At 36.1% G+C, this 24,797-nt stretch overlaps 1 protein-coding gene across 11 annotated transcripts in view; it reads right to left on the bottom strand.

Annotated features, from left to right (window-relative positions):
• MYO3B (myosin IIIB) overlaps positions 1-24,797 on the bottom strand; it is a 197,306-nt gene that overhangs the window by 68,801 nt on the left and 103,708 nt on the right. For 9 of the 11 annotated variants that reach the window (XM_018072678.1, XM_018072676.1, XM_018072680.1 and 6 more), the window contains 3 exons: positions 11,835-11,914; positions 7,610-7,687; positions 5,575-5,780 (listed from right to left, as the gene is read on the bottom strand). The exons of 1 other annotated variant lie outside the window; for it this stretch is intronic. In XM_018072678.1, the coding sequence (XP_017928167.1) occupies positions 5,575-5,780; positions 7,610-7,687; positions 11,835-11,914 (364 nt within the window). The remainder of the gene's footprint in view (positions 1-5,574; positions 5,781-7,609; positions 7,688-11,834; positions 11,915-24,797) is intronic. One more of the 11 variants, XM_018072681.1, reaches the window with a different exon arrangement.

The following is a 24,797-nucleotide window of genomic DNA, read 5'->3' as shown; positions in this document are numbered from 1 at the left end:
TATGCATTCTGCACCATAAAAGGTTCTAGATTTGTGTTCCAAAGCTCAAATCCATGTTTTTGAGATAGAAAACACTTTGTTTTCTATCTGGTACCTGTTTTCACGACTGAATCACATAACTCCAGATGCCCAAGTAGTTTGACTTGATGTGCTCAGGAGAACTATATGGCAGCACAGCATGTGCCACACAGGTCACCCAACTGTTTTATTTAATTTAAAAATTTTGTACAGCAATGGACCCTATGGAAAATTTTGGAGGAAGGTAAAATGTTTCATCTTAATGTATCTGGTAAAAGCATGCAAATATTGGATGTGGTGAAATGGTAAAGAAAACATCGAGGAATACACCCAAAACTTTGGGATATATGCAACTACAACTGTTCATTTTGATTTATTGGCCTAATTTCATCTCTGTCATACTTATGTAAATCTGCTGTGCAGAGATCACAGAGTGACCTCTACTTGCAACATATCACCAAGAAACCAGAAACCTAATTTCAGAAAAGTAGAGCTAAAAATCACATTTGCTTTCAGATGAGATGAAAATTTCACGACTCTTCTTTTTTATTTCCATATTTGCATTTGTTATTTCAGCACAAAACGCAGTAGTCAGGAATATTTCAGTGTTCTTCTACGTTAAACCAATACTTTCATTTCTATTTTTAAAAATAAAGTTTATGGTCCTTCATGTTCTATTTCATAAACATACACATATTTGTGCAAAAATATATTATTTTCCTGGGTTATACATCCTGCTTGAAAATTTCCTACATGTTACACACACTCACCTACATGTTTCCTAAAAGTACTTGACTAATCACAGTAGCAGTTAAGACTAAGTAAGAGAAAAGTAATTTCCCCTCTGAAGAACTGATTTCTCAAACCTGATGAAACTCTGGAATTCTGTATTTCTTAACTACTGGTTCTTAATCTGCACTACACACTATCCTACATGAAAAGTATTTCAGAAAAAACATACATTAAAATGGGATTAACTGTATTTACTAGTCATTAAGAATGTACCAACATTTTTTAGAAGTGGAATTTATCCTCAGACCAACAATTGCAAAGCTAGGACATGCAGAATTACGGTTAAATGCCAAAAACATCCAAGTGTGCTAAGATATGGAAAACTTCAGAATGATGCTATGCATTAACTATCTGTTTAGGGCCAAAGCATTTCAGTGTTGGTGGTTTTAGATAAACTGATTGTAAACAAATGGTTCAATTTCTCACCACTCTTCAAAGGGTGAACTGTGGAACTGTTCAATAAATAGCATTTAAACAGCACCATTAACTACTATACCAGAGTCTCTTACTAAAGCTCCCTCTGCATTCCAGATTAAAGGCTGCATCAGTTCTACATAATTAACTCAAACCAGTAATGATTAACTCTTTTTATCTTTAAAACAAATTTTTGTACTAAAATATACTAGTCTGAGGTGGAGAATGAATATGTGAAAAGCATGAAGTGCAAGAGGGAAAAATCCCTTTCTAGGTAGACCACCAGCAATAGTAGGAAGATTCTCAGTATTATAAAAACGTTTGTTCCTTCTCAGCCCTGGAGCTGGAAAGTTTAAAAAATCCAATTATTTAGAACTAAAAGAGCCATAAAATAACTTTCAAAAATTTCTAACCTGTATTAGTTGTATCTCACCTCTTTCAGAAACTTTCAAATCTGAATTCACACAAATAATTACATTTGACTCTATATTGAGTATGAATGAAAAAATGTAAATAAAAATGAAAAAAAATTTAAGACACTCTTGAAATTCAGTAACAGATACCAAACACTCCTGCTGCCAATCATCAGATAAGTACAGAATCACAGAAATACTCTCAGAAAGATATAATTTGGTCCATTGTGCATATACTATTCGTAAGTGGTTATCCAACTTTCCACTTCTAAAGTTTTCCTATCTTCTTCATTCTGCAACTGTTTTGCACAGCAACCAGTGTTCTGTGAATGAGAAGAGTCCAGAAAGTGTACATGGAAGGTGCAGTAGTTTACCATATTTAACGTGTACAGTAACATTATACAGATCTGGGGAAATCTTAAAGCCACTGAAACAAATAAACACTTCCGTGGATAACAGTAAAATCAAGATATAGGGGAGTGTTAAAATTTTCTTTCCAGAAATCACTTGCGAACTTTGGTATGGTGCAGGTTCAGTGCTAGAAGTAAGCTTGCATTAAAAAGGCATCATTTAAAAAGAAAGCATTCCTTCTCTGCAGCAAATCTATTGACTTCTAATTTAATTTGGTTCTTCCCTGATTTTGCATAATAAGCAAGTCTATCACCACTGAACTTTTGGCGCTAGAAGAAAGCACTTACTGAGGTTATATGTTTTACAGGATTTTGCAATGTCTGACCAGTTTTTATTCCTACCTCCACTCAATGCAAAATGTGACTCATTAAGGTCATTGAGGCTTTATATGGTCATGAGAAATGTAACACTGGTGGTTTAGAGACTGTGTATACTAGGTGTACTAATGGTGACTTTATGCAAATTTGCCCTGTGAGATTGAAAAAAGCAGAACCAGCCTCCCTGGGATCACTGTTACAGTAACAGCACTGGTATTGCTATGAGTGTATGATCTGAGGAACATCATCCCACTACTGTGGAGCAGGTAATGCTTATAGGAAAAGTGTATCCTGCATTATAATGCAGTACCAAAAATTTTAATGCATAACATAAAAAGGCAGGGAAGAAAAAAGACAATCCTTAAATGAAACTTGTGCAATAATTCTCAACACATTGCTATGTGCTTATGAGGCACTTAATTCTTGAAATGCATCTAGCACCATTAGCCTACCAAGTCCCTTATCTTCCAAGCCATTGTCCAGTATATGCCACATTATATAAAAGGAGTATACAGCTGGAGGATATGTGGTGAGGACACACGTGTACATCACATCATGTGAAGCTCCAGGGGCCTGGGCACTCAGCAAGGAGCGTTCCATTCAGCGGGACCTTCAGCACAGGTCCCCAGGGGAAAGCACACCTCCCTTAGCTGATGTGCAGTGCACAGTCACCATGAGACCCCACACACCAGGCACACCTGGTGGCCTGATCTAGTTAAAAATGTGTATCTGAAACCTGGGATTCCAGTCTGAAAAAGGGGCTATGTTGCTTCACAGCAAACATAAGACAGACCCATGATGTCATGGGGTGCAAGACGGGGCCAACAGAGACAAAGTGTCTAAGACTTGACAGGGATACAGTGTTTACAGGGGCTGCAGATTGCATTTTCCTACTTTAAGTAAAAAGAATATGTATATTTATATACATAAAACAGATGGTTATATATTTGGCTGAAGAAACATTGTGTGAATGAGTTACAATTAAGCCCTTTCTTCACCATCTGTTTTTTAACCCAATAAACTGCATCCAGGTTTGCAATACTGAAATAATCTGTTCTACATGAAAACAGAAGACAGTAAAGACTAACATTAGACAGAGCTTTATCTTTTGTTTACCTCCCACCTGATAAACCCTGAATGGGTCTGTTCCCTGCCTTTGATTGTTTTGTCCTCATATTTCCTGCTAAGAGTTTACAAAACAGCATTATTGAACAGGCAGATAAGAAGCACACCTATTTGTTTAATAACATCAAGGGAGAAAAAGTGCTGGCTCATCCATTTTGTTGTTCAGTTGCTCAAAAGGATCAAAATACCAATTAACTTGCTGCCTTAGAAAATCTTTGATATCCTCACATTTACTGACATTTTGAAACTCTTCTTCATACTTGCCTAATGTCTTTTTGATTATGAACAAAGAAGTGCCAATCTGTTTAGCATTTGACCTGTTTTCTCAAACATTTTATGTATTCAACTACTTAGTTCCTAAAAACACTTGACTAGTCATGGCTGTAAGCTGAAGAAAAATGTTTCTTGTTCCATTTATAGCATTTTAAAGTATTGTTTGTTTTTATTTTCAAGAGCAAAACAGAATAGAATTCATTTAAAAATCAAGCATGAGATGAACAAAGGAGCAAGAACATCCCCTCTCCCGCCCCCGTTTATATTCTGAACTCAGGAAGTTTTCTGTGCTGTTGTGTAAATTGATAAATGTACCCCCCCCTTCCCTTTTCAAGTTGACTTTCCTGAAAGAATCACATCCAGTCGGACGAAAAACTTCAGGAGTAATTGACAAGATGTTAAACACAACTTGCCCTTCCTTATTTGTAGGAATGGAAAGCTAGAGTTAATGCTGCTTTTCTAGGTTGTACTCAAATTCAGCACACTTCTGAATGAAAAGGATCTGTTTATAAGAAGAGGCTTAATTTTGTCTCAATTTACACTAATCTCTGTGGAGTTAATCTCAGTTCACTTACGTGTAAATTGAATAAAAGTTAAGGTTAATAATTCTGCCTTCATCCTCTTCAGGATGTTGCAAAGATATGCCAATAATCAGAAAAATAAATCTCTTAAACATGCTTTAGAATGGTGTGACCATACTAAAATTAGTCATGCAACACAAAAAAGTTGGGGGAGATCATGTCTGAAAATAAAATCGGCTTGATAGACAAATAAACATATCAGTTATACTTCCCGTGATATATCATCTGTAGTGTTTTCCTATTATATATTAATTTGGTGTACTAATATATTATAAATAAGAAAAAATTATTATTTTTTCAGAAATATTTGATTAAGCTTTGGTTTATCATCCAAGATCTCTCAATGCACTGACCGCAGATTTCCAAGCCCAAGTTACTGATTTACACACATAAATCTACTCCGTCTCTGGATTTTAGAAAGGCCTGTTTATGTCTCTTCTTTGTCATAATCAGCTCCTTCCCTCTAGCATCATATGAATTAATTGCTTTCAGTAGATTAATTAATTCTATATTGTCTGGATGAGCAACCTCCAGTTCAGGAAATATCAGAAAATGCTTCATTTAGCCATTCACTTCTTGTTCATTGCTTCTGATCATTGTTGAATTATCAATCCCACATGCTGGAAAACAGTAAATACTACGTGAAACCATATTTTAAATCTAGAGGAAACTATAATGATCATATAAACATACTGCAATTGTAAAGACAATAGCATTTCCTGAATTAATTTTATAACTTTTTGAGATTGAGAATATGTATTAAAACCAGCAATAGCAGCTATGACAAAGGTTCACGTGAACAGAGATCTGATTATAAGTCATGATATCTCCAAGACAAATGACTATGAGGGTGTAAAAGCTATCTAAAGCTTTTATATCAATTCATTCTTAAGCATGGGTACATTCTTCATATGATGGCTGAAGGTCACTGACCTTCCAAAATCCCAAAATTATCTGAGCAGGATGCATAATTTCTACTGGTTGCCTCTACTGAGGGAATCATGGGGACAGGTTTGCTACTGAATACTGGTGTTCACCACTGCTTTCACACTGGCTATTCTCCATTAGAGATCCCATAGCTCTTGTGGTCTTTACCTCTGATAGTCCCTGCTCTCATTAGAGATTCAGATCATACACGTACAAACCATGTTTGTAGAACTTTTTGTACTTAAATATAGAACATACCTTACAGAATGGAGTTCTAAAACAGCCCTATTATAGAAGTCTTACCTTTTTACAAACTCTTCAAAGAGGATGCGATGAGAATACCCTTTTTGACGTATTTTGACAGTTTCCAGAATTCCAGTGTATCGTAGCTGCAACAGAACTCTCTCGTGAGAAAACATCAGTGCTTCTCGATCATCATTAGGTTTAATGCACCGGATAAAGTGAGGCTGTCCAACAACCATTTTAGATAAAAGATCCATGAGGGAATACTAGTGAGAAGAATAAAAAAGATGCACACTTTTGACAGAGAACTGCAATGTAACTACTTAGGCAGAAGGTATATATTTGTAAATTCTATGTGATGCCTGATTATATTTTAATCTGTAATGTTAATCAGCATTGCCTTTTTATTCATTTTTAGGCTTGCGGCTGAAACTTGGAACCTATTAAAACTTTTCAGTTGTAAAAAAATAAAATTATTCTAATTCTTATTTCTTACTTATTACACTTTTCTCTTCATAGCTCCTTATACCACATTTCTGTAGTTGAAGGCCCATATTAAAAAAAAATAAAATTGAAAATTGTTCTAACTATAATTCTACTGTAGACACATTTGACTGGTCAAATATCCCCAACAGAAGAACAAGCTTTACTGTGAAAAAAAATCAATCACTGAAATTCACAGCAAACCATGGGGAAAGGGTTGCAAGAAGTCATCAGTTCAGTGCTCTGCCCACAGAAAACACTAGATGTATCTGTAACATTTCAGGCACATCTCTGTTACACTCATTTTTCAGAATCATTAAGAATAAAAAATGCACAATTTCCCTAGAAAACTGCTGAAGTGCTACATTACCGTGACTATTCATAATGTTCTTAACATCTACCATAAATCTCCCCACTGAAACATAGGTCCATTACTTCTTTTCCTATCCACCCTGGACATGGAAAACAATTTATTCCATTGCAATTCACCCTAAAAAGAAAAAAGTTTGATCAGATCTTATATATCTGTTTTTCCAATGACTCTGACACTTCTGCTCCATACTCACCTCATTAACCAGCTGTATGATAAGTATTCATTACAACTATACCCAATCTCACATATCCATACGTGTCTTAAAATCACGTACAATTCCAAGTTTATTGTGGTCACCTTGGTGCAGGTGGCATGCATATAATGGTGTACTTTCACACTCACTCCCATATTCCACTTTTCTTTTTTTTGTAGTTCCTACACAGCTGACATTTGTGGGGTTCTGTGCAAGTCTGTGTGCTCTTGGATATTCCACGGTGGGGCAACATCTCAGCATACATCAGCTTACTCTGTGCCCTTCCTTGCACTATTTTACAAGACAAATAGAACAGGTATTCCTATACAGCATGAAGCTTTGGCCCACCCTGGCTAGCACAGCACTGTGTACTTCCCTATTCTGCACGGTAGAAGCGCAGAAGGGCCAACTGCTCAAAACTTTTCCATTCTGCAGTGACTACAAGAAAAAAAACCCATTAACCAACAGTCTTGGACTGGCACTTGCTTGACTTCTAAGCTTCCAGTTCCAACATTCTCAATGCCTTTTCTTGCCTGTTTGATTTAAACTCATATACAGAATATACATTACCTCAGACAAGATTACTACTGATAAAATGACAATTCATATGATTTATAGCAACACTTCTAAAAGATGGACTGTTTTTACTTATTAGCACAAATGACAAATCTTAATCTTTAGAGGTATGTATGCCTAAGCTTGTGAAAAAATACAAGTCTTAAGTAATAACAGCTATTATATTTGCACAGAATCGGTGTTCTGTTTATAATGAGGTAATGAGGCCTGTTCTAGACCTGTAGCATTTTAGATGGAAATAGTCTAGGCTCTAGATTCTGTTATGATCAGACTCAGTGAAATTATAAAAATACAAGTATGAGAAAACAAAGAGAAAAGAAGTAAAAGAAAATTTATGAGTCTACAAAGGCCTCATAACAGAATAAAAAAATTGTCTTATTATTCTCTTTGATCTAACAATCCCACAAATATTTTAGATATATCTATTGTTCCTATCATCCAAATGCTTATTTTCAATTGAACTTTTGTACCCTAAAATAGGAAGCCATAGTTTGCCGCTTCATATTAGTTGTTTCCTCAGGATGCCGCATAACCTCCATTGTGTCAACCTGGAAGACAAAACTCTGGTGTTAGAACTGTTCCAGAAGCACTGCAGACCCACACCACCTTGCTCATGAAAGCTTGGTGCAGTTTTTGTTACAGTCATACCTTCAGGTGTGAGTATTTCAGAGTACTTTATCACAGATAGGAGGGCCAGCTTCTAACAGATGCAGGACACACACTGATTTCAGAGACATCTGTAAGCATTCTGAATTTTTTTTGATAGTGCAAGAGCACTCTAGATTTATGGTAGTATAACACTCAGGCAATGAAGCATTTGTCAAGGTGCAATACCAAAGGAACTGATTTCTAAAAAGCATTCCTCTTATTGCCACTAATGTGAACTTCAATAGGTCTCACATACAAGAAGAGTTATCACATTTGTAATGACCAGGAAGTAAATTGAGCTGCCTCACCTTGCTCATGTATGGAAAATATGTTGTTGGATAACAAGTGGCAAACAAAGTAGGTAATTTCAGAACATACAGGTCTGTTCTGTTCTACTGCTATGCTTACTATTAATTACTTTAAATTGCTGTTTTGATGCCAAGAATCTCAGCAATCTTATTCTGCTCAACTGCCATAGCTTCAAAATACCACTTTTTCAGCATTGCAGAAGTTACTTTTAGAGGGTATACATGGACAGTGAACATATTGTTCCTCGCATATTTTAGTTATATTGTTAGTACAGCTGTTCTTATCAAAATGAAACCAGAATTTATGAATGAGTATAACTATGGTTACCAATAACAAGCAGATTGTGTTGCTGTATTACAGCTCAACAAAATTAAAGAAAATTAACCAGCATCCTGTTTGCATGGAGCATTAACAACATTTTAGCATTCACTTGCTTTGTGGCAGTTTACCATCTGCTCTGACCAGGTGGCATTTGTATAAACCAGATAATGCTGTTGTCAGCACCTGTGCTACACTTCCTGGACTTTGCTCCATACGATCATTTCCAACACTCACTGACTTAAGAACGCTCTTCTGAACACTAACAGTAATTGCTGAAAGATTACAGTTCTCAATAAAGTAACTGTGTCTCTTACCTTCAGGAGATATTTAGGAGACTGCATGCAAAATATAAAGGAAATGAAGCACTAAGTAGTAATAGATCAAAAAAACGGATTTTGTGTTGGGGAAGAAATCAAAAGCAAACTAGTGAGGACAAGATTCAGAATACAGATCGCACAAATGAAGACAGATTTCAAAAGGGTGACCATAAAAATTTCAATATGTTTTTGTAATCTGTGATGTTCCAGCCCAGAGTAGTGTACATGCACTGGTACCCATCTCAAACTAACACATGAGAAGAAGAAGAAGAAAAAAAACCAAAAAGAGGCAGTTTGATTTCAGTTTGAAGGATGTTAACAGAACACTCTGTAATATATCCCAGAAAAAATGCTTTATCAGCCCAGATAACATCAAACATCTTAGGAGGTCACCTGACAAAGTAAATATCAATAACCTAATCAAAACAGCAGGCATGTGCATGGGGAAGGATATGGGAATGTTTCAAGATTATCTTAGCAAGACAACTGCTTTTTGAGAATTGATATCTAAGTCTCTAGTAAAGGTCAGGTAGAAGACAAAAGCTATAACAGTGAACATCGACAGTAAGTTCAGAATAACTGGTAACATTTAATGTTAAAAGACACACAATCATAAATAATATCAAATCAAGAACTAAAGCAAATAGTTTGAGGACTGATTTGAGGCCAAAGGCCAATGAATTTGAGTTTCTACATAGGATTCTTCTCTGTCTAGAAGAGCACAGACTTGATGATATTGTTGTTGAAGGTTGAGCACTCACAACCTCTCAGTCATATCTGGAACATCTGCTGTCCAAAAAAGGATCAGCTTATGCTCTACCTTTTGGGCAATAGCACACTGTAAGCATGTCCTTATCACAGCCGCTTATTTTCACCAAACCTGTAGAATTTTACCATCTCTGAGACTGCCACTATCAAACATGGTTTACTACAGGTTGCTGGGTTCAAAAGAGTTTTGGTTTGGTTTGGGGTTTTTTTTTGGGAGGGGGAAGGGAGGGAAAGCATAGAAAGACAGATGGTCAGAAACACTCAGAGAGGAAATTTAAAACACTTTTTCTCAGAAAATCAGGGTAAAAGCAGTATTGTTAGATTCCTTTTTCTATGAATGAAGTTGTAAATTCAGATCTCTGCAACATGTAAGGACTAGGATCAATTTCCAAATCTTTTCAACAAGAAACATTTGAAACATTCTGATAGACCCTGAAGGTAGAGAGATTTTCCCATAAAAATATTTAGAAGTTTTGTCTCTGGTTAATTTACAACATTTCTTGCCATTGCCATTGCCATGCCATTTTTATGGTAGGGTAATAATCACATGCACCACAGACAATAGGCTTTATCACAACTGGCTTGGTAAAAATGACAGAACATAATGAATGTCATGATATAATCTTGTATTTTAAATCACTAGCTACTCTTTTGAAACTAAAAAGAAGAATATTTCAACTATTAAGTCACATTTTTACATGACAGCTGTAGTGACTTACAATATAAATTTATAAGATTACAACTGAAATGGAAAACAGCCTGACCTACAAAAGCCAAACTTCAGTTTCATCACTAAAAAAACTGCTTCTAATAGTTTTGAAACAATATAAAAAGAATGATTTATGACATCATGTCACCTTATGAAGTTACTGGAAATTATTACTTTCACATATTGACCACACCTGCAGTTGGCATGGCATGAAATACTGTGAAACCAAAAAATATGTTAAGCAAAATACCTCTTAAATTCAATAATGAATGAACAAACTTTTCCAAACTTCCAAACAAAATTATTGCATTTTGACTTTTTAAGATAAAATTTAAAATAATAATTTTAAATAAGTTTCCCGAGGTTGTTTTAATAAGGTACTTTATGAAATTCTAATAATTATTTTTACAGCTAAGTATTTTAATTAATATTTTCTGAATAGTGTTGCCCGTATGCATGTCTTTTAGCTCGTTTTAAAAAGTTTGAAGGCTGAGTAAAACCCACTTAAACACTACTTAGTAACTGATTATGTTTATTAAAGCTCTAAAGGTGAACTGCTCTATTACATTCCCGCTGTATCAATAAAATGCATGCTTAGAAAGCCTTGTGCTGAATATAGCTGGATGTGGAAGACAATGTGTGTATAACACAAGAAAATTTGAAAGGCCATCCTTCAGCGTTGAAAGTGTTTATACCAGACAGGAAATAATAGTCTCAAATCCACATCTGTGTCTGCAGGTACAGTGAAGGATATAGATGTCTGGATGACATGAATCACTTTATTGACATTTGAGCGTGAGCTCCAAATACCAGGAGAGAATGAGAACAAATAGAAAACCCAGAACATAAAATTTTGTAACTTTTGAACAGTTGCTGTTACCACATTTGTTTTTAAAATTTATTACTGTTTGCTTTGAAGGAAAAAAAAAATCCCAACCCCAAACCTTAACTGAGCTAACTCTAACAGTACTACTTAGGAAATGGAGAGGGGGTGTACATGCTATCAGTTATCAGGCACAAGAGGTTTCCTCACAAGTTAAGTATACCCAGTTGGCATCCCACTAATTGCCATAAAAATATGCCATCTTTTTGCAGATATGCCACATAGTTTCATGGCAAAATTCAGCAGCTGTTAAATTTTACAGTTCTTTTTAAAGGACAGTGGTTTTGCTGAGTCATTCTTTTCTGTTTATCTATCAGTCACAAATGACCCCTGGATTTATACTTGCAAGTTGAATAAAAGAGAAAGATATAATTTTTATTTTGTTTTGCCTTTCCTACTGTTAAATACACTATTTTACCTAATAAAACCTCATTCTAGGTAAAAATTGCCATAGGAAAACCTTTACCCCACTGAAATAAAGAGGAATATTGATATTGAAGTAATTGAGATTCCACTCCAAAAGTTTAATGACTAGTAAATTGATTCTTCACTGGATTCTACAACAGGGTCATCCCTAAAACTGGAAACCATGCTCCTAGACAAGCTGCATGTTACTGATAGTAAGGCAAACTCTTATTTCTTAAGAACCTCCCTATATACATCAGCTACATCATTGTGTATATAGTCTCACTATAATATTTTATGAACAATTGCCTGTCTTCAAAGGGAACACTACTAACCTTGATACGCCCAGCACTGAGCTGAGGAGGCAAAGACCTAGATGCTGCTGTCACTCTGGCTCTTGCTTGTGCCAAATTACCTGTTCAAAAACAAAGAAATTCATACTGCAAAAACTATTCAAGAAGTTTAGCACGGAAAAAATTGTACGGTGTAAAATCAGTTTGTACAATAGTACTGAAAATAGCAGACACCACCAAACTTCTTCCACACCCCGCTCATTACCAGTTGTGCCTGCAGAGCATTCAGCATGGGCATGACAGAGTGCAGTGTTGATTTAGAAGGGAGAAAAAAGTCAGTGATAAGGTGGTATGTCACTGACCTTAGCTACTGAGCTGATGAAAACAACGACAGCACAAAGGCATACAGCTCAATCACTAGTAATCAATTTTACTGGGACTCCTTGAGAGATTCCAAAGAGCAAAAAGACTGCAGAAACAATCTTGTTTCTATGAAATCATGTGGATCCTCGAGTGTTTAGACAGTATCTTAAACTAACAAACTAATGAGAGAGATGAGAAAATGATAAGAAATGTATCAATTTTTGACCTTTTGACATATAATTTCCCTTGGGGTTTTTAAAGACTGACTCGATTTCTCAGGCAAAAATATTTTGTAGTGTCAACTGAAAGACCAGTGCCTTTTTTAAAATGTACAGTATGACATGTCCTAAACTTTTTCTTCTGTACTTCTAGAAAGCCGAAGTCATCATAAAATAGCTTTTCAAAATAAAGGCTAGGAGAAGAGAGAGGAAGTGATACGGGACTGTGCATATGCAAGACATTCTGTATATTTCAAAGTTTTAGCAAGTCTAGCACAAGATGTCCAAATGTTTTCTCTGGCTATATCTTCAGAGGCTAAACTGTGATTAATAGCATTGAAAGAACTCTTTGAAGCAGGATTGGTGACATCAAAGCCCTAATCCATGGGTGGCAGGATTTTTATAATGAGTGGGAAGCATTTTAACACATTTCAAAGGATTTACAGCATGAATAAACAATAGGCCTCTGCAGATGTACCACACACCTTTCAGAACCAGAACACATAAATAAGTGTCTATTTTAATTTAAATGTAAATAAAGTGTTAACACTTCTTTCAGATGCTAAATGCCTTGTTTGCATCAACTCCAGTGTTTAGCTGTTTGCTTTACAGAAGGTCAGTAACTCTAAACAGTCTTCAGAATTTTGCTAAACTATATATTACACAACTTGTAAGGAGGCACGATGGGAAAAACAAAAACCAAGAACACTTAATCACTGGTAATAATTTCGTAAGAGAGCAGAGCAAACCCAGTGTCCACATGACACTGAAAGAAACTTTTGCTCTTACCATTCTCTGAACAAGAAAAATACCAATCCTCTGAAAACAATCTGGGGGTCAGCACTCAAACACAGCAGTGGTACTCTTCATTCATTTAAACATTCTGAATTCATTTGAAAAAGAATTTCTCTTTTAAGCTGCTGGCATTGGGATTGACACAATCCTGCAAAACTGGCACGTCATTTCCAGACCTAGCAGGGTATGTTACCTGACAGTGTAAATCACAGTGCAGAACACAGGGTCTGTCCACCATTTTGGAAACTGTATGTTAATGAGAACTGCAACTGCTTTGGAAATCTTGAATATCTACATACATACATGGTAAGTGTATCTCTAAGGTTAAAATTAGGACTTTAAAGAACAAGTAGTTGGTGAATTTATTTTTCTCTTAGTTGCAATTTTGACACTTTTGTATGTTGGAAATTACTCTTTTGTGCCTTTTTTGGTTAAAATAGACAGTCTGGAAGGGTTGTTTTTGGCTAGGCTTCAGATTAGCAAGTCTAAAGCTTGAAAGCCTTGCACTGAAGAACTGACAACACAACATGCAATAAAAGAGGGGAGTTGGGAGAAGAAATTACTTTGAATCAGATTGTTTAAAACTACTAAAATTTTGTTGAATTTTGTAACAACTTAAAAACTCTAATAACCAAATAAAAATTAGAATGACTCCATAGCCACTCAATGTTCACCACACTCACCACTGGTATTAGGTTTCTAGGGTTCATAATTCATAGTCCTGAGCTCTCCCTTAATTCCTCATGCAAAACTAAAATTGAATTTAGTATTTCCAATTTGGCAAACCAAGCAAATAATTAAACCTTTTTAATTATCAAAAATCTTTAATGACTTCACAAAGCAAAAAAACCCCAAAAGTGGTCAGTTCCCACTTAAAAAAAGAGAAGTTTTACATATTGTGCCTTTGTTCAATAGTTACTTCCTTCTAGGAATGGATTCTTATCAGTACTTAATTCATGTGTCAAGTGAATTCCTATGGAATTACTACTTGAACAACAGATTGAGTCAATGGATAAAATGTTAGCAGGATTTTCTTTTTTCAGCTCAAACACAAAATGATGCTTCAATAAAAGTTGCTGAATTACTTATCTCAAGTAGCTCATGCTCAGCAAAAATAACTACCTATCTTTAACATGTCTAATCCATTAAAACAAATGTGGTTTGAAAATTAGTCTACATAATAAGAAATGTTTCACCCAGTGTAGCATGGTGTTTATAGTCAGTAAACATTTGATACCTATCCCTGCATTCCATTTCCATTTACAAGGTAATTTATTACTTTACATACCAAAAATAATTAAATAACACTTTATGAAGAGCACTAATATTTGAAGAACAAATGTTTTCAGATAATAGCATAGCTAGTTTGAACTGCTGTGGGTTCCTTGAAAGGTTAAACCAGTTAAAGGTTAAAAGATTACACTGTGCCTTTCAGAAGTCTAACTTCACACCTATTAAATGGTCAACACTTTAGAGAAAATTCAAGTGACATCCCTGTAGACCAAAATACTACCTACATTAAATCCAAGTCCATAAAATGGACCAATTAAGTGATATAAAACCCTCTCAAAATTGTCTTAGGTTTTTGGGAGTTTTTTGAGGGAGGGGAGAGAAGCTAATGGTTAAAGTTAGGATTAATCTTTTAAACATGTATATGTTTAATTTTATTCACATGCATTTCATTTTCAGTTCAACAGGACTGCTCATCTGAAAAATTAAGGCTCCTACCTATGTGTCTGCTGGATCAGAGACTAAGGTCTCCGGGATTCATTTGTATCATGGAGGAGTCAGTCAGCTCCAACTCTTTTTTCCCCCTGTTCAATAAAGTTAGGAATGTCTTTAACTCTTTGAGAAGTTTCAGTCATTAACGTTTGTGAAATGCTCTGAGGGAAAGAGAAGCAGTAGCACAAAAATCTATGCACTCACTAGCTAAGCTCTCTGTGCCAATGCTCATCAAACCTCCTTTTCTCTTGAAGCTGTTTAGGAGATCTCACATCTCTGCAAACATATTCTTCACTGATGCCTCATTTCAGATAGGTGAGAACGACCATACTGTCAAAGCACTGCATCTCTTCTATTATGCAAAGCCAAGCAGGAGAAGTTTTGAAAGTACTTCAACTATTTACACAGCAAAGAAAGAAATGTTTTCTTTTTTTTTCAGGTTGGACTTAGGAAGTGCTCTCTAGATCTCAGAAAGGACTAGTCAGCATTCCTGGCTTCTCACTTGCATCCCTGGCAGTCACTCACTGTGTGATCTGACCATATTAATGATTTGTCCAGCTGTTGACTTCACATACTAATTAGGAAAAGTACACCCTCTGGATGGATGTTCTGATGTTACTTATGGTTTGTCAGTTCTTCATTTATTCTTAGGTGATGGGTTCTATAAGTAGTATCAAGCCAATATTAATAATATCAGCACTGTATTTATAACCTCATTTTGGTTATGTCTGCAATAGATCACTCCTCCCAAAGTAAGAACATGTCAGGTGAGAAATACATTAAGCTTTGATACAACGCTCAGTTTGTGAAGTGCAAATGACTTACAGAGAAAAAGCCTAATGACAATGTCACCTTACTGTACACGCTGTACCAGGGATATTACCATTATGTAGAGGGCAAGTACAAGCTCTTTCCTTATCCTCATATATTTTATTAATTTCTTTCATGCTTCTGGTTCAGATAAAGAGGGGTTACTTGAAACACCATGTAGATACAGTATAATATGGTCAGAAATGCTACAATGCATTCATATTTCATTGACACTACTTCTAATCACAGCTAAGCACTTGAACTCCAGAAGAGGTACAGAGCCAGACAATGTCTTTGACATAACACAGATTCTTCTCTGTCTTTCCTTTCAGTACATTTTATCTAGCTGAAGGAAGTCGACTGCTTATCTCCATAATGCATTTTCATCTTCTGCTACTGTAAGACTAAGCTTTTAGCTCGACTACAAATGAATACATGTACTTTTTTTATTGGGTACTAATTTGAATCTGGTCACTGACTATCAAAACTATTCTTTTGAGTCACTGAAGTCATTTAAGCTAATCTTGTGCAATAAAAAGCTAAGAATCCAATTTTCTCATATACTACACATCTTACATAAGAATATATTTATAAAAGTACTGTCTGTAGAGCACAACTATCAATACAGACAGACCTCAACTGCTGCTTATTCTGAAATGAAATACTTTCTATTCAGAATAAACAAAATAAAAATAAGAAATAGTATTTCCAAAATCACATCCATACTACCAAATGGAATCTAATAACCATGAAAGCTTAATAGTGAGGCACACCTGGGAATAACCTAATTATGAATATTTGCTTCAGGAGCAAAAAATATGCACTTTTTGGCCCAGATTGAAATGAAAATGCATGCCACAGTGAACTGAGGAATTCTGATACTGATTCCCAATTAGACTAAAGATTTCTTTAGTCTTTTTAGCATGAAATAGACACAGATCATATTTACAGATACTTAAAAGCTTTACATTGCTAGACCGGGAATGGTGAACTCAGTGTAAATTCAGTGCTGTTATGCTTTACACTGTGCATGTTACAGACACTTCAGTGGTCACTCCAGCACTAGGAAGGCACACACTGGCAAACACACAGCATGATGCCTACAGCAACAAATAAAACTTTGCTTGTAAGCATCACTGCTGCTATGTTAAAATATTCTTTTAACACATTGGGTTAGTAGACCTCTACTAGAATGCAAGGGAGGGAAGACACTGACAGAAGCTGAGATGAAATGAAGGTAAAACTGCCTACTATACTGCAATATATGTAAATATATGATGTAAGAAAGATCTTAACTTTTATCCTTATCTAGTAAAGAAGAACAAATTATGGTACTAATTAAACTAGTTAGCGGTAGTGCCCAAGATATTTTTATAACACAACCTTGAGTACTAATTGCTACTTTAAGCAACATGCCCAATTTTCAAGTTAAATTCAATCAAACACGTGCAGTCATTTACTCAACTAGGAGTGTGTTCACTGAAATGCAGATGTTTCCTGAAGTATCATGGGCACAATATGTAAGCACAAGATACACAAGCAAATTTTATGTGATTCTCATAGTGCTATGACATGAGACAGCAGGAAAAGCACATTTGGTATAGCCTGATCACATGACCACAGGACAGACAGGTTCTCAAGCACAGGACAAGGGAGGATCATGCGGTTCTGGAAAACAGAGTGGCAGAAGGGAAGTGGTTTGCTGGGCAAACCTTTTATCTCGCCACAGCCAGGTGGGCATAGGTTTAGCACCTCTGTCCAAACACAGGACTACTGATAGGATTGGCACATTAAGTACAGCTGAGCGCTAGGTATCTGAAGCTGCATCTAGACAAAAATTAAATACATTAAAACAGTTTGGAAAAAGCAAAGATCTAGTATAATGAATGCTGCAGTTTTCTACTGCTTGATGTCCAGCACTTTCTTTAGTCAGGTCTGTAGCCTGACTAGCTGGAGACCTGACTAACTGGCTGGCTTAAGACTGACTGACAGGCTGACCACAGCTGCTGCATTACAGAACAAACTGGCTTGGCTTTTTATGATTTATACATTGTCAGAAGACATGGGCCATTTCCTTCAGATTCCTTAGCAATTTCCATCCACATCTTTTGCAGTGTACAATTTGAAGCTGTTGTATGTAAGCAGCTCAGGACAACAAACCCTGAGTTTCCTGGGGAACAGCAGGCAGTACAGAAAGCTGTGGTTTGTGTCACCAGTACAGTACCTCACCATCAACTCGAGGGATTCTGCTGCTCCAGCAGATTGCCCTGGTACCTGTACCACATCTGGAACTAAGATTAGAACAAAATGACAGAGGTGAATTTTCTGTGAACACTTCATTGTTGAGGAATTCTCCATTAATTTTAAGCACTAGTCAAAATAACCTTTTTATATTTGCATCTATTCAGGACAGACAAGTTTATTTCTTCTTCCAGAGGTATGTGGAAGAATACTTCTAAAAAGATATACAGGTTGAAAATATGGTTACCTTACATTCTCGTTCAGCTCTAGTCTCCCTCATTGTTTTATGTAATTGATATCCTTTCTCCTGCATGTTATAGAAGTTCTTTTTTAACCAAAATCATATATGCTTTATTCAAAAAAGTAAAGGTTTGATTCTGAAGAACATGCTAGTTGTTTCATTGTTATATCTATGCCTCCTCACCAACATGAACCAACAGTGAGCATCTTGTTTCTGACGATCTCAGGACCATCCTCAAACATTAATTAACCTTCATAGTATTCAGTTTAACTTGAGACCAAAGTAAGTTTCTACCAGAACAGTGAATAACAAGAAACCCAGGAGAAGTAAAGAACTGTGATTTCCAGCCCAGAGTTTTTATTTCCAGAGTATGTCCCCTCTATACACAATGTTTAAAAATTTTATGGTATATTTTCTATCACTCAGGACCTGCTGCTGAAGCTGTTCCATACATACACACTCTGGTCAAAATCCTTCTAAAGCCTGTGAAGATTCCCAATGAATTCCATGGCAAAAAATCAGGTATAAAGATTTCACTGAAAGCACATGGAATAAAATCATGGAACATTTTCTCTGACTTCACTATGACTATCAGTCCTCCCAGTCATCAAGACCCTAAGGCTAGACAGGTGGTGGTGTCAAAACCAGGTTTTGAAACTTCAAGACAAGAACTGTCTTTTAAAAGTCTTAATTTAAGATGAAACAAGATTACAGAACTTTGTGGAAGTTCCAGGCCTTCCCATTTTTGAAATCTAGGCATTAATGATGTTGACTATTAATTAAATCAAGTCTCAAAGGTTTCTCAACTGAATATTTGCTCCTCTCAATCTCAGCACTTCCATATATTATCAGAGTTAGCAGAAAACCAGTTACTTCTGTGGTAATTCAAAACACTATTTATATTTGTATCTCCCCTCTTAATGAGACAAATACCCAGTCATACAAATACCCACAGATGCATTTTGTGTCTTTGTCGCACACTGTGACCTGCTATCCTGGCAGCTCAATTAACCACTCCTACATCAAGCCAAGTCATGTTGGAATAAGTAAGACAAAGTCAAATAATAATAGATAATGCTGGTTTAGTAAAGTACTGACCTCTACAGCTTGTTGTAGGGTGAAGGAATAAAGAAAAAGGATAAAAGTACAAAATCATAGTAAGAGCACACAAAATATTCTGAAGTGAATACATAAAATCTAGCACAGATTCGGAGGTTTATTTTCCACCCACTACATTAATCTTTTAGAGACATTAATCACTAATTCAATTATTTTGAAAGAGTGGGAAATGTAAGCACATTCTTTGTAAAGGACACACCAAAAAACATTATGGATATTCAAATGAGCACGAATATCTGAATATTCAACAAATTTATCTGCGTACAAACTCACTAGCAATTTAAAAATAATTGCTCTTCTAGGATTTGATCTTGAGAGCTACTGAATGCTTCCAATGACATACTGAGCATCTTTGACACAGTTTGACCTTACAGTACACAGTGCCTGTAGAAACTGTCAAGTAAACTACTCATTAAAATAACTGAATAATATTCTCTGAATATTTCTCTATTTAAATTCTGTATATGGTGCACAGTGAGATCCCACAGTCTACTAGATAATATTAAAAACAGTAACATCTTTTGTGTGATATATCTTTTGTTTCCTCAATCAACAGATTTTGAATTTATTTGGTATACAATGCATTGTTATGATTATTATTCCCTACTGTGAAATCATAGTCATTATAGGATTGAGAAGTTAGGCCAGAAACATGAAAATTGGAAAAGAGAGAGGTAAAGAAAAAATATTCTCAATATTTGATCTAGAGAGGATGGTCTATTATCATATCAGTAAGATCTATTCTTAAACCTGCCCACTTGTACTTTTATTAGGATTCAATTTGCAAGCACTTGGAGACAAAAAAATTTATGTCCTTTGCCCATTTTCAGTACAATACAGTCTGTGAAGTCTCAGATTAAAAACAGCAGACTTCTGTTTAGGCAATGCCCTTTACCAATCATAAACGGGGTAAATCTAACTTGACCCTTCTCAGCTGTTGTGCAATTCCAGAGATTCACTGACACTATTTATAGGGAGTTATTGTCAACAGTAAATAACTGTTATGTTTTATATAAAGCTTTAGCAGGATTGAGACCTTAACTTTGATCTAACTGATCGTTCTGTTTCTAGATGAATTTCATTTTTAGGGTTATTTCAGAGCATGTTTTGGATCCTACTGCTAGTAAGTCTTGTGAGTATCCGTGCTGCATTTGTCCTATGCCACAAAACCTTAGGATATGAAGAAAAAGAAACACTGAACGGTAAAATGCTCAAAAAACTAAAAAAGTAATGCATCACTCTACCTCTCAAACTCAGTTAAGCTATGTTTAATTTAGTTTACTGATGTCCCACATCTGCAACCCAGTAAAGTTCACGATTGTTACGCTGCACAGCTGTGGTTTAAAGCTTCTCTTTGCACACAAACACTGGCAGCAATGCAAAAGCTATTTTTATGTTTTTAACACACAGACCCGTTAGAAGTACAAAAGCCACCATGTTCTGAGTTAAATATATAGCTTCCATTAACTTGACCCAAATTCTTACAAAATATAAATTCTGATTCATCTTTAGGTAGAGATATTAAAATTGCAATAGCTTTGTTTACCAATTCATTTGTCTTAGAGTGCCTTATCTCTTCTCTTAGAGGTAAAAACACTAACACAAAAGTACCATTATAAAAAGATTTTATTGTAGGATAAATTAGTAAAATTAAGATGTATTTGAGTCTTTTGCTCTATTGTGATGTGTGGAATTAAGAAAAAAAAATCCACTAAGCCCAATGGAAACATGATTTATCTCAGTGCATAAGAATGACACATACCAAACTAAGAGACCTGCCATTTACTGCTAGAGGAAGGATATATGCTCAAAAGGAATGCACAGTGACAAAACAGGACAGCTCAAACCATGTTTCCACTAAAAACAGTGGCAAAGCACCTATAATTTTGACTGGCCAAGATTTCACTCTATGCTCAGTAGTATCTGTTCATGGGACTGAACTGCAAAAAAATTAATTCCCTTTGGTTTCTGACTCCTCGTGAGGAATGACTCGCTGTCACAGTTACAGACAAGTTAATACTGAGATAGTACTCTTGTCACCAAGAAATGGTGAAAAACAGTTCTTTAAAGTGATTTTGCAAAAGGCCCAAGTTCTTGTGTTCTTTGGTGTGCACACAGCAAGGCAGAAACATTTTTTTCACATTCTCTCTCAGCACATGGTCTGTTAATTGTTTTGGTTTGGTTTTTATATGAGACATACACTGTTTATAATTACTTTTCATCTGAGGGCTGTAAGCAGGGCTGGAGACTCAAAGGCACAAAGAACACATTAAAAATCAATATTGAGGAGGGGAAATGACCTTTAGACAGGCTATTTATAATTAATTTGTTTCTGGGGAAAAAAGTGTATTTTGGACAAAAATATTACCTTGTTAAAACATCACTAACCTAACCCTACAGTGATGGTTGTGAAAACTTTCATCCCAGTTCTCTTTGACAGGATATGCTTGAATATCTAGGCACCACAAACACTGAGTGTTCATTAGCCGTGATATATTGATACTCTATTACTCTCGATGTGTGAGCAATGCCCAGCGCTACCAAAATTATGAGACGCTATGTTGCTACAGTGGTAGTGGTACTCAGCTCTGTGTTTCTTCTATGCAACCAAATCCAGTCCCTACTGATCCTCAGAGTAAGGCCAGGGATTTTTTTCCAGCATCTCTACTCTTTTGGCAAGAAAGCTGGAGGATTTCCCCTCCCCTCCCTGCAGAACGCAATTCTCTCTGTTCTCTCCAGCAAGGATCTAAGGCAGAGCAGAGCAGAGCAGAGTATTTCTAAAGGTCTGTGAGTCATAGGAAGGGCAAAAGTCTGCAGAGACTGTGCTTCAAGAGCAGAGAATCTTGTTGTGCTGCGGTTTTCTCAGAAGATGAAGCCCCTGCAGTCTCAAAATGCCCCAGTGGTGCTTTGCCCAAGCAGTCCTAAAGTACCATCTCTTACAGGTGATGCTGCAAAAATCCTTGAATATCAGGACAGTGAGTCAAGTGGTGTGACTCCTCACTGGTATCACTGAATGTACCAAGACTGTCCTTAATTTTTTCAGTTAAAGTTTCTTCTCTTCTCTTACAAGGGAACTCTATTTTCTAGATCATGTGATTCCTTTTCTCTGTGATGCTTTAGCAGCAATAGTTATAAACTAAACCCAGAAACAATTGGGAATGCATTCTATCTGAATGGGAATATGCATATTCAACTAGAGTAGTGGCAGCACAAGAAGCTGTGTCTGTAAAAAAACCCTGACAGACACGGAAGCAATTGGGAGAACTGTTAGGTTAAATCAGAATACGTTCATTCAGTTTTGAGGTTAAAGGTCCCTAGAATGTGCAGATTTGAAAACACGACAAATGTGACTAAGTTTTCACTGAAAGATGACAAAAAAAGCTGTACAGACTACAGAATTAGTGCCATAATGTTCAAGTTCCAGTGTCTCATCAGTAATTGCATACTCTCTTAACCATAAATTATTATTACAAATGTATATTTAATGTCCTGCTGTTAATGTCTGGCCCTTTAAACTGCACAGTCCGCTACTGTGAAATGGAAACATTTGTTAAGAGGGGATAAGTATATTTGATAAATTACAGGGATTAACACGATCCTAAATTAGTAGAAGAATTTAGCTTTTTTAATATTTATTTTCTTGATGCTGCTCAGTTTTTGACAGTAGAAGACATGACAGTTATATAAATATACTTCAAACAGAGGATCATCTCAGGGCAGGAAAGGCATCTTTTTGTTCTTTTTGGTATTTAAGCACTACATTTTCAGACATTGTCAGCCCAACGTTACTAGCTTCACATTCCCTCTCGCTTCTGGGATACCACCACCTAGTGGCTGCCGGATGTATCGGAGATCGCTGCTCGGCAAAACCCACCTACGCTGCACATTCCAGAGATAGTTGCAAGCAGATGTGAGAATGTGCTGTCACTCACCTTCAAACAAAACACCAGAAATACTGGCAGAAGGCCCATTTCAAGTGAGGGTTACCCGGAAAGACGCAATATGGCTTCCATGTAAATTATTAACTTTTGCATCAGTCAGTAATTGACAAAAAGCTGGAGAAAATTGTACCAAGATTATGAATCTCAATCTGCATTTTATCTAGTTTGCTTTAGGAGTGAAGCCCATGTTGAGTGCAGGAAAGAGGGCTAAGAGACAAGGACAGAGTACGATGGGACACATACACAGTCACTATTCTTTTGTTTACAAAAGCCTCTTTGTGGAAAGTTAAGAGAATAGCATTATCTTTCTTTCCTGAGCAGAGATGAAGCAGCATTGCCAGCAATACCTTCTGTTCTCAGCCAAACCTTTCATTTATCTTGCAAGCTGCCAAAACTAAACCTGGCAACAATCTGATTTTAGAACACACAGGCCCCAACACAGGATGTGAGTGCCAATTATATCAGACAGCTGGAAAAAAAGAGCAAAATTACACAAGTTTTTAAAAAATAAAAATGACTTAAGGGCTTTAAGCTATTCTTATAACATCATGCACAGGAGCATATGCACGATAATTTTGTTAATGGGATGTCCTGTACCAACTTGACAAATGCAGACAACACTCAACTTGCTGTGTGCTCTTCACAGAAAGGTAAATGGTCTATAACAGGAGAGAGCAAGCACGCAATTCATGTAAATAGGACACAAGGAAGGAATGTAAGAGACCTAAAACCATAGTGGAAATACACCAACATCATAACTATACACTACTGCAATAAAAAGTATCTTCTTACTGAACCTTTTATGCATCTTGGGCAAAATACTCAAGTTGAATGCTGCTGCTACCGAAAATACTTGCAAAAGGCCAGAGGAAGATGAGTTTGCATGAAGACATCAATATTCTCATTTAAAAATAGCAATAAAATAAAAAGTATAATAATTACAATAATTGAGACTGATAGCTGGGACAAAGCACCTAATCTGTTCTGGTTTGACAATAGCTCCAAGGTCTAAAATGGCTAGTAAAGAGGGGTGTGGAGGCACATTTGACCAGATGTGAGCTTTCTTTCTAGCTTTGCTGATCAGAATCTCTTTTATCAGTTTAACACAGATTCAAACATCAGAAGTAGACACAAAGATTCTTTGTTCCCCACTTGGGCACAAACCAATTCTTCTCCATCTTAAGCTACATCCCCCTCCATCTAAACTTGCCATAGACGAAAGGAAAAGTAGATTTCTCATTCGATCCTCACCTCTCAGGGACCTCTAAAAGTGTAATTTGAAGGGGGGTAGTCCACAGCCTTCCAATTACAGGAAAAGAAAGGAGACACTGTAACAGGAATCTATCCTCTCTGGTATATAAACACATATTTTGCTATAAATTTTACATATGCAAAGAAAGCTCCAACATAAATTTTTCTCCAGATGTTCTTTTTCTACATAGAAATCTCAAGAGGTTAAATGCATCACCAAAGTCTACAACTTGGCTACAAACAGTTCAGAAATCCAAGACAGAGAGCTGCTGCACAGGCACAGAATTGCATCTACAGGTCATGT

The sequence above is a fragment of the Manacus vitellinus genome, unplaced genomic scaffold, assembly GCF_001715985.3.
Source record: "Manacus vitellinus isolate BGI_N305 unplaced genomic scaffold, ASM171598v3 scaffold_22_pilon, whole genome shotgun sequence".
NCBI classification, from domain to species: domain Eukaryota; kingdom Metazoa; phylum Chordata; class Aves; order Passeriformes; family Pipridae; genus Manacus; species Manacus vitellinus.
This window is presented reverse-complemented; position numbering and strand designations above follow the sequence as displayed.